Here is a 15116-nt window from a genome sequence, read left to right on the forward strand (position 1 = left end):
CTCATAAGCTTAAAAAGTAAGGACGTTCATATGAACTTGCGAAAGCCTTTAGCCTTTAGAACTCTGTTAAACTGTTTACTACCTCCCTGCATAATGTCAAGTTTGTAGCATAAAAAATCAAGGACTTTCATACAAACTTGTGAGAGACCTCTTTAATCCGGCCCTATCACAAAATCCACTATTAGCAGATACCTATTTACTACCTCACTGCCAAATTTCATCTTTGTACGTCAAGCGGTTTTCGAAATTTCGTGAGAATGACCTTTCGCATTTGTATTAGAGGTGAGTCGTACTCGCTAAAACGCGTACTGAGTATTACGAGTACGAGTACGCCGAGAGACGCGCTCCAAAGACTAGCTCCACGAGTATTTAGAAGTACGAGCCATTAGGACCTATAGAATAGATACGTACTCCTAAATACTCAGTGGCCAGCGATTTTACATCATATTATCTGATAACTAAGCGTACATTAATTTCAAACGAGTTCTACACAGTCATTTGGACTAGTGGTATGTACGCAAGGTACAAAAAAATTGAATCCTGAGTTCGATCCCGGGTAACAGAAAATCATTTTTGTCTTTTTATTTTGTTTTTTTCAATTGGTTTCTTCAACTATTTTTGGTTTTTGTAATCCACAAAAAAAAGAAAAAAATTTGCAAACAAAAATATTTCAGTCATTAATTTCAAAATTTCAATTTAATTTTATTATTTAGTTATTTCTTTTAATATTACCTCATGATACTGTCGGGTTACATTAACTTGTTACTTTAGCGGATAAATAATCATACTAAAACAAATAAACATTATGTTTTTAAAATAAGGATTAAAATCAGGGACTGCAAATATTAGAGTATTAAGAGTATTAAGTGTATACTGCGTTAAAAAATCGGTCTTATGTTTGATAAAGTAAAGACAATTTTTCATCGGCAATGGGACGTCACTCACACATACTTAAACGAACGCGTCCGGGAACGCGTCTCGCGATGTTTTGTCTGTGGAGTATGAAGTGTTTATTGCGTTGAAAAACCGGTCTTATGTCTAGACAACAAAGTCTATTTTCTTTCGGCATTGATAGAAGTCTCTCACTCACACATTACTAATCGAACGCGTCTCTGAACACGTACCGCATTGGTTGGACCGTTAGAGTATTTGCGAGTATTGGACTCGCACTCCGTTGACGTCTTGCGGTCCTCGGTACTCGGTACTTCTAAATACGCTTAATACGTGTATAAGTCCCTGCTCCGTAGGGGAACAGAGGGTAATGAGAGCCAGAGGGTAATTGGAGCGGTGCGACCAGAGACAAAACTAGGCCTCGTATTCACTCGGTTGTCAACCGGGCACCTTCGTCATGCTGCGTTCGCGTTTCTCTACTGTTCTAGACTCGCCAGTGCCACGCGTTGTGTGACCACGGTAGCTTATCGATTTTTTGCTCCGCGCTTATAAAAAATACGAAATTTCATCGGCCAGGTAAGTGTGAAGTTATGCACTTGTTACAATCAAATCTATTTTATTTTAAAGCTAATGATATTAATTTTGAGTATCTGCGCGTATAATTTCATTACAAGCTAGATCCAATAAATAATTTTTTTTATTTCGAAATGGTGGTAGTCGGGTAATCAGAGCTTATTAGGCTCTGATTACCCTTAGTAGCTCCAATTGCCCCATATACATTATAATATGTTTTTGCAGATGTGAGAAAAAACCCACCATGACCATGCTGTAAGTCCATCTATACTAAGTGAGCTACTAGTGGAAGCATCTACAACAAATAGTACACAAAACATGTCGCCAAACACAATCCCTTATAAAGTCCCGTTTATGTCGAATGATAAAATACTCCTGGAGCTAGCTAATGTCAAATTTTCCATGACCTCGTCCACAATAAACGACGTTCAAGAACAATCACTCTACACAGAACCAATTTTATCAAATGATACACAGCAACAGTCTAAAATTCTACAATCAGTACTTTAATCTTTAATGTGAAAATTAGATTTTGAGAAAGTTAAGAATACACGTCGCGTCAAAGAAAACATTCAGTAATATTATCTAGCACACCAATGAAAACAGCATTTGAAGAGAAGGAGAAGAAACGTTAAGAGATGTAAAACTAAAATCATTGCAAAGGAGAAGGTAGCAACCAGCAACAAAGAAAGAAAATGTCTCGCAGCGAAAGGCGGATGGAACAAGCATGGCAGCCAACAAGAAAGAAAAAATAAAAATGAAACTTTTTGAGGATGAAACTGACACGTCAGATGAAGAAGACTTTGAGAATCTTTGCGATGATGAGGCAGAATATTCAGAAGAAGAGACATTGTGTGCTATTAGCTAGCGACATTTAAAAAAATAACGAAATGTGGTACCGTTGTAGAGGTTGCGGAAAACGGGCTCATAAAGAATGTTCTGGTTGTGACAGTGTTTGGATCTTTAAACCTAATTGTTGTACGTTTACGTTTATATCAAAATGTATATAAATATATGACATTTCAGAATAACATAAAAAATTTTGAGACTGATTTAATAATTAAGTAGCTCCCATTACACTTATGGAAAATTATAGGCTCTGATTTCCCGCTAAATCGGGTAATGGGAGCGATTCTCTTTTTTTGTTTAAAGTTTATCTGTGGCCAAATGTCTAATAATCTAACGTTAACGCTGTGATTAAAAGATAGCCAAATAAGTAAGAATTTAGTTTCTAATAGAAAAATCCTAAAATATCCATAAATTTGCCTTTTATTCAACTTTTTCCTTAGTAGGCTCCAATTTCCCCCGTCTCCCCTACTCGTACGCCATACGTCTTCCAACAAACCTAGTGTTAAGACCTGCTCCAGTATATACGCCTCACCTCTAATTTGTATATTAAGAAGACTAGCCGTAGCGTATAATTGGGTAGGTTTAGGTTGGGAATAAAGTAAGGTAGAGAGAAGAAGTGCACATAAGTAAAAGCGAACCTTGACTGGGTCTTTGTATGGAAAGTCCTAAACGTTATAAAATTTGCAAAAACATAAATAAATAGAAGAGTGTGAAATAGGGGTTGAAAGTTGACATCGATTTATACGCGGACGAAGTCACGGGCGTCCGTTGGCGCAAATATAAATTTGCACGAAAAGATCATTTATTTTGGCATGTTAAAACCCACACTGGTGAAAAGCCATTTTCCTGTACGATATGTGCGCAAAATAGTAGATTGTTATACAAGAGGCTAAAAAGACCCATTATATACAAGGTATTTTTAGAGTATTATTCACGCCAATTTTTTATTATTAATTCATTACACACAGACACACACACACACGAAATTAATTTCAGTTTTTTAAATTCTCGCTTTTTAATTTTAATTTTTTCACATGAGAAAAAGGCAAATGTATTACACTGTAAAGGATGTCCCATGTCTTCAAATCTCGCTCTATTCGCAACTAAATAAAAATTAAATAAAAAAATAAACGCATTCCACTGACAAGAACGCTGCATTTCATTCCAATTTAAATTTTTTTATTTATTTTTCAAAACAATCACGGCCTTGCCTTTAATGATTCTATTTTCGAATAAAACCTCCTCCGTTTTATAGAATTAAAAAAACGAAATTACCTACTTTAGCCCCTAGAGGCTGAAATGCTTGTTTAGCCCCGCTGTGGAGTGGTAATATGACAGTGTTTTGAGCAAGAGTAGTGTAAGTCATTAGAACCCACACTGGTGGAAGGCCATTTTCTTGTGAGACATGCAATTTCAAATGTACACGAAAAGGTACCAATTACAGCATATTAAAACCCACACTGGTGAAAAACCCTTTTTCCTGTGAGAAATGCAATTTCAAATGTGCACGAAAAGATAGTTTAATAAGGCATATGAGAACCCACAGGTGACAAGAGCAGTTGCAATGTAGTATTCGGCAAAAGACAGCTCAGCGCCCTTATCTGCAGTTTTAAGTGCTCATGTGTTCCTGAGCCTAATGTTGCCTCTAGAGATATTGATATTTATCGGACAGTAATGTACATTACTTACAATAAAATTTAAGATAATAAAAAGGTTTGTTTTTTAGGTAACCGCTAACCGATACATGATAATGACGTAAAAATACGTATTCAACAATGGTTGTGCCTAAGGTTGCCTCTAGAGACCGCTACAAGCGACAACAACAATATACTAGCAGACGCCACGCGGTTTCACCCGCGTTGTTACTGTTCCCGTAGGAATACAGAGATAAATAATAAAAATTTTAATAAAAAAAATACGACCGACTTCAAAACCTAAAAACGTACCCACTAAACTAAAAAGCGAAAAATAACATCATAATATGTTCTACCTGCTGATCAGTATGAAGGCGGTGCTAAGCCGGTGATGTATTAATTCAAGCCATGTGAGCATATCTTATAGATTTAGATTTTGTAGACAGTGTTGTTTCATGTGGTCCTGTCAGAAATGGCTTAAATTAAGACAACACCGGCTAAGCACCGACTTCATACTGATCAGCAGGTAGAACATATTATGATGTTATTTTTCGCTTTTTAGTTTAGTGGGTACGTTTTTAGGTTTTGAAGTCGGTCGTATTTTTTTTATTAAAATTTTTATTATTTTTCAATTTTTAGTGTAAAATTTCATCTCAAACGAATACATCAGACACCTAATGACAGTCACAACCCATCTTGGTACAAAATACTCAGCAATACAAATTAATCAAGCCCAAGCACGAGGTAGCTACTGTAATCCGTCAAGGGGTTCCCTTCATTGACCTTGGTCTTCATCATCAGACCCCTAATAACAGACACAACTCATCTAGGTAGAAAGTTCTCAGCAATACGAATTAATCAAGGCCAAACACAAGGTAGTTACTGTAAACTGTTAAGGAGTTCCCTTAATTGTCCTTGGTCTTCATCACCAAACCCCTAAATGACAGTCACAACCTATCTATGTGGAAAGTTCTCATTAATACAAATTAATCAAGCCCAAACACAAGGTAACTGCTGTAAATCGCCAAGGAGTTCCCTCGTCTGTTTTATGACTCCATCATCAGATCGATTTTAAACCTTCATAATTTTGTATTTCTCAAAGGTACTAAATGGAAAAGTTTACAAACACATTAGACATCCATATAATTTTCGAAAGTTCCCCTCAATTTCTCCAGGATTCCATCATCAGATCTTGTCATGATGGCAATGGGACCAAATGGGGACTATACCGTTTCAAACAAAAAAAGAATTTTTGAAATCGGTCCAGGCGTCTTTGAGTAATCGGTGTACATACATAAAAAAAAAAAAAAAAAAAAAAAAAAAAAAAAAAAAAAAAAAAAAAAAAAATACCGACCGAATTGAGAACCTCCTCCTTTTTGAAGTCGGTTAAATATAGATTATAGTACCCGGGAATAGTGTAGCTTCAAATCGGTTAGTAGTTTTTAAGCCTATTCAATGCAAACAAATAAATAATCAAATTTTTCCTCTTTTTACAATATTAGTATAGATTACCTATTAGTTGTAAAAATAATTGAAATGGTAACGAAATGCACGTTTTTATATATTGGTGTTTTAATAATAATAATTCTTTATTTCAGGTTATACACCCATTTAAAATACACAGATAATACACAAATAAAAATTAAATAATAAATTTATAATAAAGTACCTAATAATATAAATATTAATTAGTTAGGTATTTACAATAAATATATCATTTCTCTATGAAAGCAAATTTTTTTTCATTTCTTGTTCCTATCGCGATGCACGGTAAACCAATACTTTAATATAGGGCACTCGGAGTATACACTGAGGATTTCATTACGAGAATTCCGTATACGGGCCCAAAAAGCCGCAATTCGCGATCTGACGATCGCAAAATAGTCTTGTATTTTGGCGTCGGCAAACATACCCGATGCGCTACAGTACTTGGGCAGTCTCATCAGAATGAGGTATGTGTTATTATACTGCACTCTGATGCTGCTACGTGCCCTTGAGGTGCAATTAACCCAAATCTGACTGGTTTAAAAGCATTGACAGTATGCTCTGAACAGCGTCAGCTTCGCTTCGGGACTGCACCTCGCGAACCGGCGAGCAAGCATGTTACACCAAACAGCCAAAGCCCTGCGTTCACGCTCGATGTCGTCATTATCACGCAAATTCTCAGTTAGAATATGCCCCAAGTACCGTATAGTTTTATTTAGTCTTCCTACTTTTTAAAATATTTATATAAATAATGAGGAAGGAGACTCTCCATAATCAATTTAATTGATGTCAATTGCCAACAGTAATGTAATGAAAGCAGGGTACAACTAATGTTTTGTAGCACAGTCAGTCAGTCAGTCGACAATCTATTAAAATATTTGCAGTATTTGTTGTGTTGACGGCCTCCGTGGCGCAGTAGTATGCGCGGTGGACTTACAAAACGGAGGTCCTGGGTTCGATCCCCGGCTGGGCAGATTGAGATTTTCTTAATTAGTCCAGGTCTGGCTGGTGGGAGGCTTCGGCCGTGGCTAGTTACCACCCTACCGGCAAAGACGTACCGCCAAGCGATTTAGCGTTCCGGTGCGATGCCGTGTAGAAACCAAATTGGATTGGTGGATTTTCATTCTCCTCCTAACAAGTTAGTCCGCTTCTATCTTAGACAGCATCATCACTTACCATCAGGTGAGATTGTAGTCAAGGACTAACTTGTAAAGAAATAATAATAAAAAAAGGCTGTGTATAATGTGTGTAGAGCACTTCAAGTGAACTCGCTAAGCAATAGAAGCCCCACACGGGAACGACAACGCAGACCGCCGGCGACTGTCGCGGGAATATTTTCAGTCCACCTTTTAGGGGTTAGACCAACACTGCGCTTTCCGGTGCGGGACCGCCATTCCAGCACTTTGAGAACCCAACGCAACGTCCACCGGATCTTCTAACTAAACACCCTGCTCATTGTCACTTCAGCTTTGCGACTTGGTTGAGCTATGTCGATGACTTTGGTTATTCTTTCTCTACGGATCTCTGCATTTCTGAACCTGATCCGTAACTGATTACAGGGGCCCCTTAGGTACGTGTAAAATCAAAAATTGGTGAAATATCTCTCACAATCTCACTTAATCTGGTGTTTTCCGAAAAAAGAAAACCGACGATCGAACTGTGCCACAGAGGCCGTCAAAAAGTTACTGTAAAAATCGCGAGTTTCCTGAAAAAATGTGCTCTTGAACATGAACTTCAAACCATCAAAAACACCACTCTTACAATACATTTAATATTAGAAAATAAGTAGAGCAAAATCAAAAAATAATTTAACATTTATGTAACAGCACAGTAACAAAAATCAAATCAATGTAGATTTCGTAAACAAGTTCAAATGAAACATCAATTTTGTCTATCAGTAGAGGCTCTACTGACAGTTCAGAAGGCAGGTTCTGCTGAGAAGAGCTGGCAATAAACTCGCAAACAATTATTATTATTAAAAGGTTTTGTAATTAAACCAACAATAAAAAATAACATTCTTATACCTACTCTCTTAATACCAGTCATCCAAATGAATGATCACAAATAAATAATATAGTAACTTTAACTTAACAAGTATCCGTAATGATTACTGGTTGAGTAAGAAAGTTATGTTTTCATTAGTATTAGTTATGTTATGAACAGTAATATGTAAAATTAGCCATAAATTTATTCAAAAACTGGAATAAACATATATTAATTAATTATAAATTTGATTATAATTATATTTACAATATTCAACAGTGGTGAAGCTTAACAGGGCCTGTCATAAATATGTAAAGGGGCATGCCCATTGGCAAGCGGCCAAGTAATATTTATTATATTATACATTATACAAGCTTATCAAACAAGAAAACAAACAAACAAACCAATCATAAGTCTTCAAAAAATATCAAAAAACTCAGGCTGTATGGTCAACGATCTTAGCTAGTCCCTGTTGTGGACAAATTAAAAATGTCGTAAAACTTTAATGATGATAAAGTAATGATTTCAATATTAAAGTAGAATTATCAAGATTTTTTTTAATATAAGTAAATTGCTGGGTGGTTAGGGTAGGCCTGGGCCAAGGATGGGTATTCCCTTTTATGTTGAGTTCTGTAATTAAATCAACACAATTCACAATAACAGATAATGTCATATCAACATAAACAAAGAAAATACAGCCATATAATAGACTTGATTACTTTGCTCTTTTTCAATCTGCCTTCATATTCCTCTTTTTTTATGATGATTCTTGGCATGCCACACCACTGATTTTGGAATCAATCAAAAGTTTTATCAAGATGCTCTGACAGTGCTTAAAGGTGCCTGTTTGATAAAAGTGTCAAGTTTATTTTTAAATAATTCACTATTAATGGGCTCTCCCATAGCGCACAGTGGATTACCCACTACATATTTAACATAGATTTCACCATAAATCTTTTTTAATAATTCCCTAACACCTTGTGCTTGATTGTCTGTGTTCATTACGAATTTGAGTCCTGATGGAGTCTCCAAGCAATGTAGTGTATATTTAGAGGTTCTATAATTCAGGAAACCATCCTTTGGATCCAGTGGAGATATCTTGGCAACAAATGACTTTATAGAGAACAGCATTCCATACATCAGCTTTCCTTCCTATAAACGAGAAATAACATTAGGAAATCTGAAAGGTCTTAATTTATTCATTGTACAATAAACGGCACATGAATCACCTTAATGTTAGTGGAAGGCTTACCAACCAAATGTGCATAATATGAAGGAAATTAGATGGAAAATTGGGAAATATACATAAAGGAAGTTTTTAAACAAGTAATCCTAGCACTGAACTCTGAAGGGTTGTAATTGTAAAAATATATAAACACGGTTTAGTTACCTCTTCTCGAGACATCCCTGCTTGTTTAGTCCGGTTCCATTCTCCATAATAAAGTAGAGTTCCATATCGATCAAAAATGTATAAATTGTAGATCGTCATTTTAGTTGTATAACTGTAATCGCATAAAACTTTGTTTTTTAATATGCTAAACGAAAATTACAAACTAAAAGTCAAAATTATTTGTTTACTTTACAGTTTATTTGTCAGTGTCACTGTCAGTCACGAATAGTAGATCTATAAAACTGTCAGTTCAGTGGTGTCACGTGTTCACAGAATAATAGTTATTGTATGTACTATCAAGTGAAGTGAATGTGGATCATCGATGAATTAAACGTATTGACACCATGCATTATTTTCTAAATAAAATAACCATGTAAGCCCAAGTAAGCACAAAATTGCAGCTTGAAATTGTTATAAAAAATGCCCTGTTGCATGCTCCGGTGTGTCAAAATTAAAAGAAGAAGTTAGAATCATAGATCTTTCTTTGGTTAGAATCCGTAGCCGTAAATAAAATCCTAATGAACTATCTAATCGTAATGAACTATCGATGCCCAACCGATGGCTTTCCATTGGCGTACAATCCGAAATAGCAGTTTGACAACTAGTAAAAACGTACGATTTCAACTGTCAAATTCCTGTTTTTTAAATAATCTGTGTTAGTAACCTGTCTGTGGTTTAGTTCTATTCTCTTTGGTAAATTGTTTTTTCACTCGAGATCGAGATTCGAGAAGAATGGAATGTGAATGGAATTGGAATTTGGAAAAGATGATGTAAAAATAATAATAATTGCAAACTTAATTTTAAACATAATTTGATCTCCGTGTGCTCCTGTAATCTAAACCCAAGTCTGTAAATAATTTTAGTGATTGTTAGAAATTAAAGTTTGAGTGCCATTACTATAATTATAGTGCGTGAAAAAGTGCTCCTGGTTTTGAGGTTATAGTCTTATCTAACTTTTTCTATATTCATTCTAAATTAAAACATGGATGAATATTCGAGAGAACCTTGCCCTTGGCGTATATTGGATGATTCCGGCGGCGCGTTCCTGATGGGAGCTATTGGTGGAGGAATTTTTCATTCAATAAAAGGCTTTAGAAATGCTCCTGTAGGGTTCAGTAGAAAAATGGTTTGTAATATTTTAATAAATAACATGATATAATGCACGTCAGTTACTTAGAATACATAAAAACAGCTTTATAGACCAATGAATTTAGGAATATTAAAATATATTGTTTTAATAATTTTGAGGAATTTAAAGCTACTTGGCACAGCATCAGTAAATTGTGCGCAGTTGGCGCATCAAAAATATTAAACTAACAAGTTCAATATATAAATCTGTTCAATATTATTTATCTTATTGCAAATTATTTGTAGTGCTGATTTGTAATTCAAAATAATAGCTTTAAACAAAATGCATATTGAAAGTATACCATACAATGAGATCTAAAATAAAATCAGTTATTAAAAGTTGTCTCTGTCTTTTTTCTGGATATTCTATGAAACTAATTTTGACTGGACTTTAGCTCGCAGATAGCTGATGTTATGCAGAATAATATAGGTTATATTGTATACTTGTATTCCCATGTGAACAACATGTTCTAACTGACCCTGAAATTGGTTTCCAGCTCGGAAGTTTGGCATCCATGAAGGAGAGGTCACCCATTACAGCAGGGAGCTTTGCTGTGTGGGGAGGAATGTTCTCGACCATTGACTGTTCTCTGGTGTATTTACGACAAAAAGAGGACCCATGGAACTCCATCATGAGTGGGGCACTTACTGGTGGCATATTGGCAGCGAGAAATGGTAATTTGCATTTTTTCTTTGTGGTGATTTAAGAGTTAATTTTAAACAAGTTAAAAAGAGAATTTTTGAAAACCCCTGGCAGTGTTTAATGTAATGTAAGAATAATGACTTACCATTTAAATTTTTACATCACATATTTTTTCCATCTTAAAAGAACAAGATATATCTTTGAATCCTCATAATATAGCTAATAAATAACATGATATGCAATAGAGATGATTACAAACAGTAAAACACACACTCTGCTCTGATACACTTTAACAGGTATGTAATGTTTGAGACTGCAATGATCACTGTATGGGCATAGGCTCCTACTGTAAATTTCTTGTATTTGTATTGAATTCTATTGTTCTGTAAACCTTACTTTACCTTATCAGCCGATAGACGTCCACTGCTGGACATAGGCCCCTTGCATGGACCTCCAAGCACAACAGTCTCGATCTGCCAGCTTCTTGCACACATTCCAGCACTTTGGGACCCAAAGTCCATCGGCTCTTCGAACTATGTGGTGTGCCCATTGCCACTACAGCCTCACTCCTTGCTGAGCTATGTCAGTGACGTTGGTTTGTCTACTGATCTCCTCATTCCTGATTTGATCATGCAGAGAGACAAGCATAGCTCACTCTATTGCCCGCCGAGTGACTTTGAGCCTTCTAATAAGGCCCATAGTCAGCGACCAAGTCTTGGATCCATGCGTCACAGGCAACATGCACTGTTTCGTAGAGTTTTGTTTTCAAGCATGGAAGAATTTCAGATAAAAAGAGTTTCCCAAATGCTGTCAAGCCAAGCTGGATTCAGCGATTCACCTCTTTCTTGAAATTGACCTAACTGGACTGTGTGTCCAGCCTAAACTGATCCTAAGCCATTAGACTTAGGCCATAGGTTAACCACTGACTCAGTTAGAGTAAGAGAGGAAATCAGTATAGATTAGTAGCCCTGGGTATGTATATGGTTTTACTGATAGGTAGGAAATATTTCGTGTTATTGTTTCATTGCAGTCTACTTGTAAACAATAAGTCACTTTTCTGTTTGATAGTATTATCTTAGGGAGTTCTCTTTGGGAGTTACACTTACTGTAAATTTTCTATAAGCTCTTTTAGCTGGTTATATCTTTTTTCTCTCATTTCTCTTACTCGGATATTTTTGTAGGTCAAATTAAGAAATTCTACTATAATGTTCTTGTATTTTGTATTCCAGGGGTACCAGCTATGGCAGGCAGTGCTTTAGTTGGTGGCATCCTTCTCGCCCTGATTGAGGGTATTGGTATAATGTTGACGAGAATTTCATCAGAACAGTTTAAACCACAGCAGCCAATCTTTGAAGATCCCTCAGTTTTAGGCCAGAGTCAAGGTCAAGGGCCAAGTTTCCAATAACCTATTATTGTTAGTAATATTGTACAGTTAAAATGATATGCAAAATTTAGAATACCAATACATAATTGTATTTAAATATTTTCATTTTACAAATAATATATTGGAAAACCAATTCATAATTATAATTATTAATTTTCTGCCACAAGGAGTTGATTTCAATGTTTTTGGTACATTAAAATTACTTAGTAAATAGATCCAAATAAAATATTTTCCAGAAATAACTCAGTAAGAAATAATATGTAATTTAACTGTACAATCTTATTCCAAAATATTCTTGCCGCTGGCAATAAATTTATTTAATTTGTTAATTATTTTTTTTAAATGAATCACTACCCTAAATTTCAAAGAGTGAATTATTTGCATCTGTGATATTTTCAGTTCCATGCTGACTGCTAATAATTTCACTAAAAAATATTAATTTGTGAACTTAGTTATGTTTTAAAATGAAAACAAATGTATATTATTTAAAACAATGCATCATAATTTGTGTTAGCAATTTTGCAATATAACTTATTTATTTGTTCCCCATATAGTTGTCTTGTTTTGTGTAAATTGTAAATTTGTTGAATGTGCATTACAATGTAAATTTATTTTTTTTACAAAATAACAAAATAGATTCACTGTTATTACCTGAGTGTGGGCATGCACAAATTATTTATTCATCATTGATCAGCACTTCTTTTAGGCCATAGATATCTTTGTTTTGGGCCCACATCTTTGAAAAAGATTTAGAGAAAATTTTTATCTAGTAGGTGAGCATACATCAACAACATATTATCTTGTGAAGAAAAAAAGTACTATTGTCAACGAATAGCAGTGGTATTAATAATGTTATCTCATTGCATTGAGATTTAAAGTTGTCTCATCATTTGTCTTTCTAGTGTTTCAAGATGTTGTGGTGCAAATCTTAAGCCTACAAAATAAACTATCATTGCAGGATACAGAAATAACTCATAAACATATAAGTAATTAATTGTAAAAAAAATATTTGTACATTAGCAAAACCACTGAAAACTGATTATGGCCATACAGTTTGGCATAAACAAGTTTAGGGGTTTAAAAAATGTGAAACAAACTCTAGAAGAAAATTTATTTATTCCTTTTTTCTGATAGAGCACTAATGTGTTTAACAATTTTTACAATTTACACTTACTAACTCAAATTATGGTGTATCCAATCTCTATAAATAAATACACTGAAAAACTTGTGAACTGTAATTTTATTTAACCTCTTTAGGTAGAACTAACAAAACATCTTATATGTAAAATTTTAATTGTAATACAGAATATAGAAAGCACACCTACACAGCTTTGTTTAGTAAACTGATTAAGGCAAAAAAGAGAATTAGTTATGACTAAGTTATACAGAGTAAGGAATTTTCTGTCTAGTAAATCTCAACTTAAAAATTGGTAACCCTGGTGACGCTGCTGAGGTCTCATTAAGGAGCCTATGGCACTTACACAATCAAAAAAAAAATACTAATTTGTGATTATGAAGTTACATCCTAAAGTGGTTAAACTTTGGCATTATCACTTCAAAGGACAATAAAATATAAACTATAGTTTACTTTTCATTTTATTGTGTGTTGTTTTCAGTTTATTCTAGTTGCAGGAATTGGACCCAGGACCTTGGATGTAGCAGTCAGGGTCACTATCCACTGTGCCACTAGGTCATCAAATAATAGATGCTGTAATGATTCAATTCTTAGATTTGAGGTGTTGTGTATTGAAATCTCACATTAGTGTGTGATTTTACACAAATCTGACCAGACTGTCCATGTTCTATAGAGGTCTAAACCGAAGGAGTGTGGATTTCATCCTACTCCTAATAAGTTATACTGCTTCCATCTTAGATTGCATCATCTCTTACCATCAGGTGAGATTGTAGTCAAGGGATAACTTGTAAAGAATAAAAAAAAGTTCTACAGTGCCCGATTTAGGTAACTTAATGCCTGCAATCTTCCCTTCTGCGCCTTTCTATCCTTAAGTAAAGAAAGAAATAATTTAAAAAATGATAATTATTTGAAACATGTGGATCGCTTTAACCACCCGCCGCCGCCTGTGACTTGGTCCCCCCTCAGATATCCTAAATCCGCAAAATCCGTTCTTAGTGGAGTCTATGAACTACCTTCCAGCCAAATTTCAACTTTTACAAACATCAAGCGGTTTTCGAGATAACATGATGAATGACTTTTCGCATTTATACATTAAAGATGAAAGTCATATTAATAAAACACTATTTATTACTCAAGAACGGCTGAACCGTTTTGGATGAAAATTGGTGGGGAGGTAGCTTAGAAATAGTATAGTCATAGAATACTTAGGGTAGGGAAGAAATGCACATAAGTCAAAGCAAAGTTTGACCAGGTAGGCTAGTTCAAGAATAAAAGTAATATAAAATATTTACTTTCAGAGATTAAATTTTCAACAATATAACCATTAGAAAATCTCTCTTTGGACTTTCGCTCGTTACTCAAGATCTTATTAGTTCAAATTAGTAAAAAACAAGAGTTACACAATCATTTTTAGGTTTATAAAACTACAATGGTTCACATAAACTATGATGGCATGGCTGCTGGTTTGTTGTGTACGACATTTTTACTCGTCTTTCGTATTTCCTTGATGACGAACGCCAGCATTTCCGGATTGACGCCCAACTCGCACAGTCTGATGCAGATGGTCAGCGTTTCTGTGTCCAACCCGGTGTTAAGCAGTTGCGATATTTGATACAGCATCTGGAACGTTTCCCTGGCCTGCCCCACTTGAGCGTTCCTCTCAGAAGTCATTGTTTTTGGTGTTTGGTTGGGTTTCAAGTGCTAATTTCTCATTTATTAACACTGCAGTATTTACAAATTCGGTAGTATAACATGTAGTCTTTTATAATACACACACTTTTACCACATCAATCCGTTTGTAATTTGGATTTTACGATGGTGATCATTCAAATGCACTCATTTTAATTTAAAATTTGAACAGCAACGTAAAGAATGTTTTAAATTTAAAACGTTTAATGCACTTTACATTCACAGTTCACTTGAATTTTTAAATTTTTAATTTTTAATGGTATTTCTGTCAACTGTCATTGTCATTGTCAATCAATTGTCATGATTTTTTTTGACAGCTATTGTCGCAGACC

At 34.8% G+C, this 15116-nt stretch overlaps 2 protein-coding genes across 2 annotated transcripts; one reads left to right on the forward strand and one right to left on the reverse strand.

Annotated features, from left to right (window-relative positions):
* Positions 1-6434: 6434 nt before the first annotated feature.
* On the reverse strand, positions 6435-9025 carry LOC112046982 (trafficking protein particle complex subunit 1). The gene is made up of 2 exons (XM_024083862.2): positions 8806-9025; positions 6435-8567 (listed from the first exon to the last, which is right to left on the reverse strand). Exons 1-2 carry the CDS (start codon positions 8902-8904, stop codon positions 8229-8231), a joined length of 438 nt encoding a protein of 145 aa, XP_023939630.1. The 5' UTR covers positions 8905-9025; the 3' UTR covers positions 6435-8228.
* Positions 9026-9518: 493 nt separating this feature from the next.
* On the forward strand, positions 9519-13192 carry LOC112046983 (mitochondrial import inner membrane translocase subunit Tim17-B). Its single transcript, XM_024083863.2, has 3 exons — positions 9519-9931; positions 10431-10608; positions 11806-13192. Exons 1-3 carry the CDS (start codon positions 9788-9790, stop codon positions 11979-11981), a joined length of 498 nt encoding a protein of 165 aa, XP_023939631.1. The 5' UTR covers positions 9519-9787; the 3' UTR covers positions 11982-13192.
* Positions 13193-15116: the final 1924 nt, after the last annotated feature.

Source organism: Bicyclus anynana, chromosome 10, assembly GCF_947172395.1.
Source record: "Bicyclus anynana chromosome 10, ilBicAnyn1.1, whole genome shotgun sequence".
Taxonomy (NCBI): Eukaryota; Metazoa; Arthropoda; class Insecta; order Lepidoptera; family Nymphalidae; genus Bicyclus; species Bicyclus anynana.

What these genes read in the sequence shown, in the direction of transcription:
- LOC112046982 (XM_024083862.2), bottom strand. Translation starts at nt 8,904, where the DNA reads ATGACGATCTACAATTTATACATTTTTGATCGATATGGAACTCTACTT. An exon ending in CAGGGATGTCTCGAGAAGAG is followed by an intron (nt 8,568 to 8,805) that starts GTAACTAAACCG and finishes TCTCGTTTATAG; the next exon opens with GAAGGAAAGCTGATGTATGG.
- LOC112046983 (XM_024083863.2), top strand. Translation starts at nt 9,788, where the DNA reads ATGGATGAATATTCGAGAGAACCTTGCCCTTGGCGTATATTGGATGAT. An exon ending in TAGGGTTCAGTAGAAAAATG is followed by an intron (nt 9,932 to 10,430) that starts GTTTGTAATATT and finishes ATTGGTTTCCAG; the next exon opens with CTCGGAAGTTTGGCATCCAT. An exon ending in CATATTGGCAGCGAGAAATG is followed by an intron (nt 10,609 to 11,805) that starts GTAATTTGCATT and finishes TTTGTATTCCAG; the next exon opens with GGGTACCAGCTATGGCAGGC.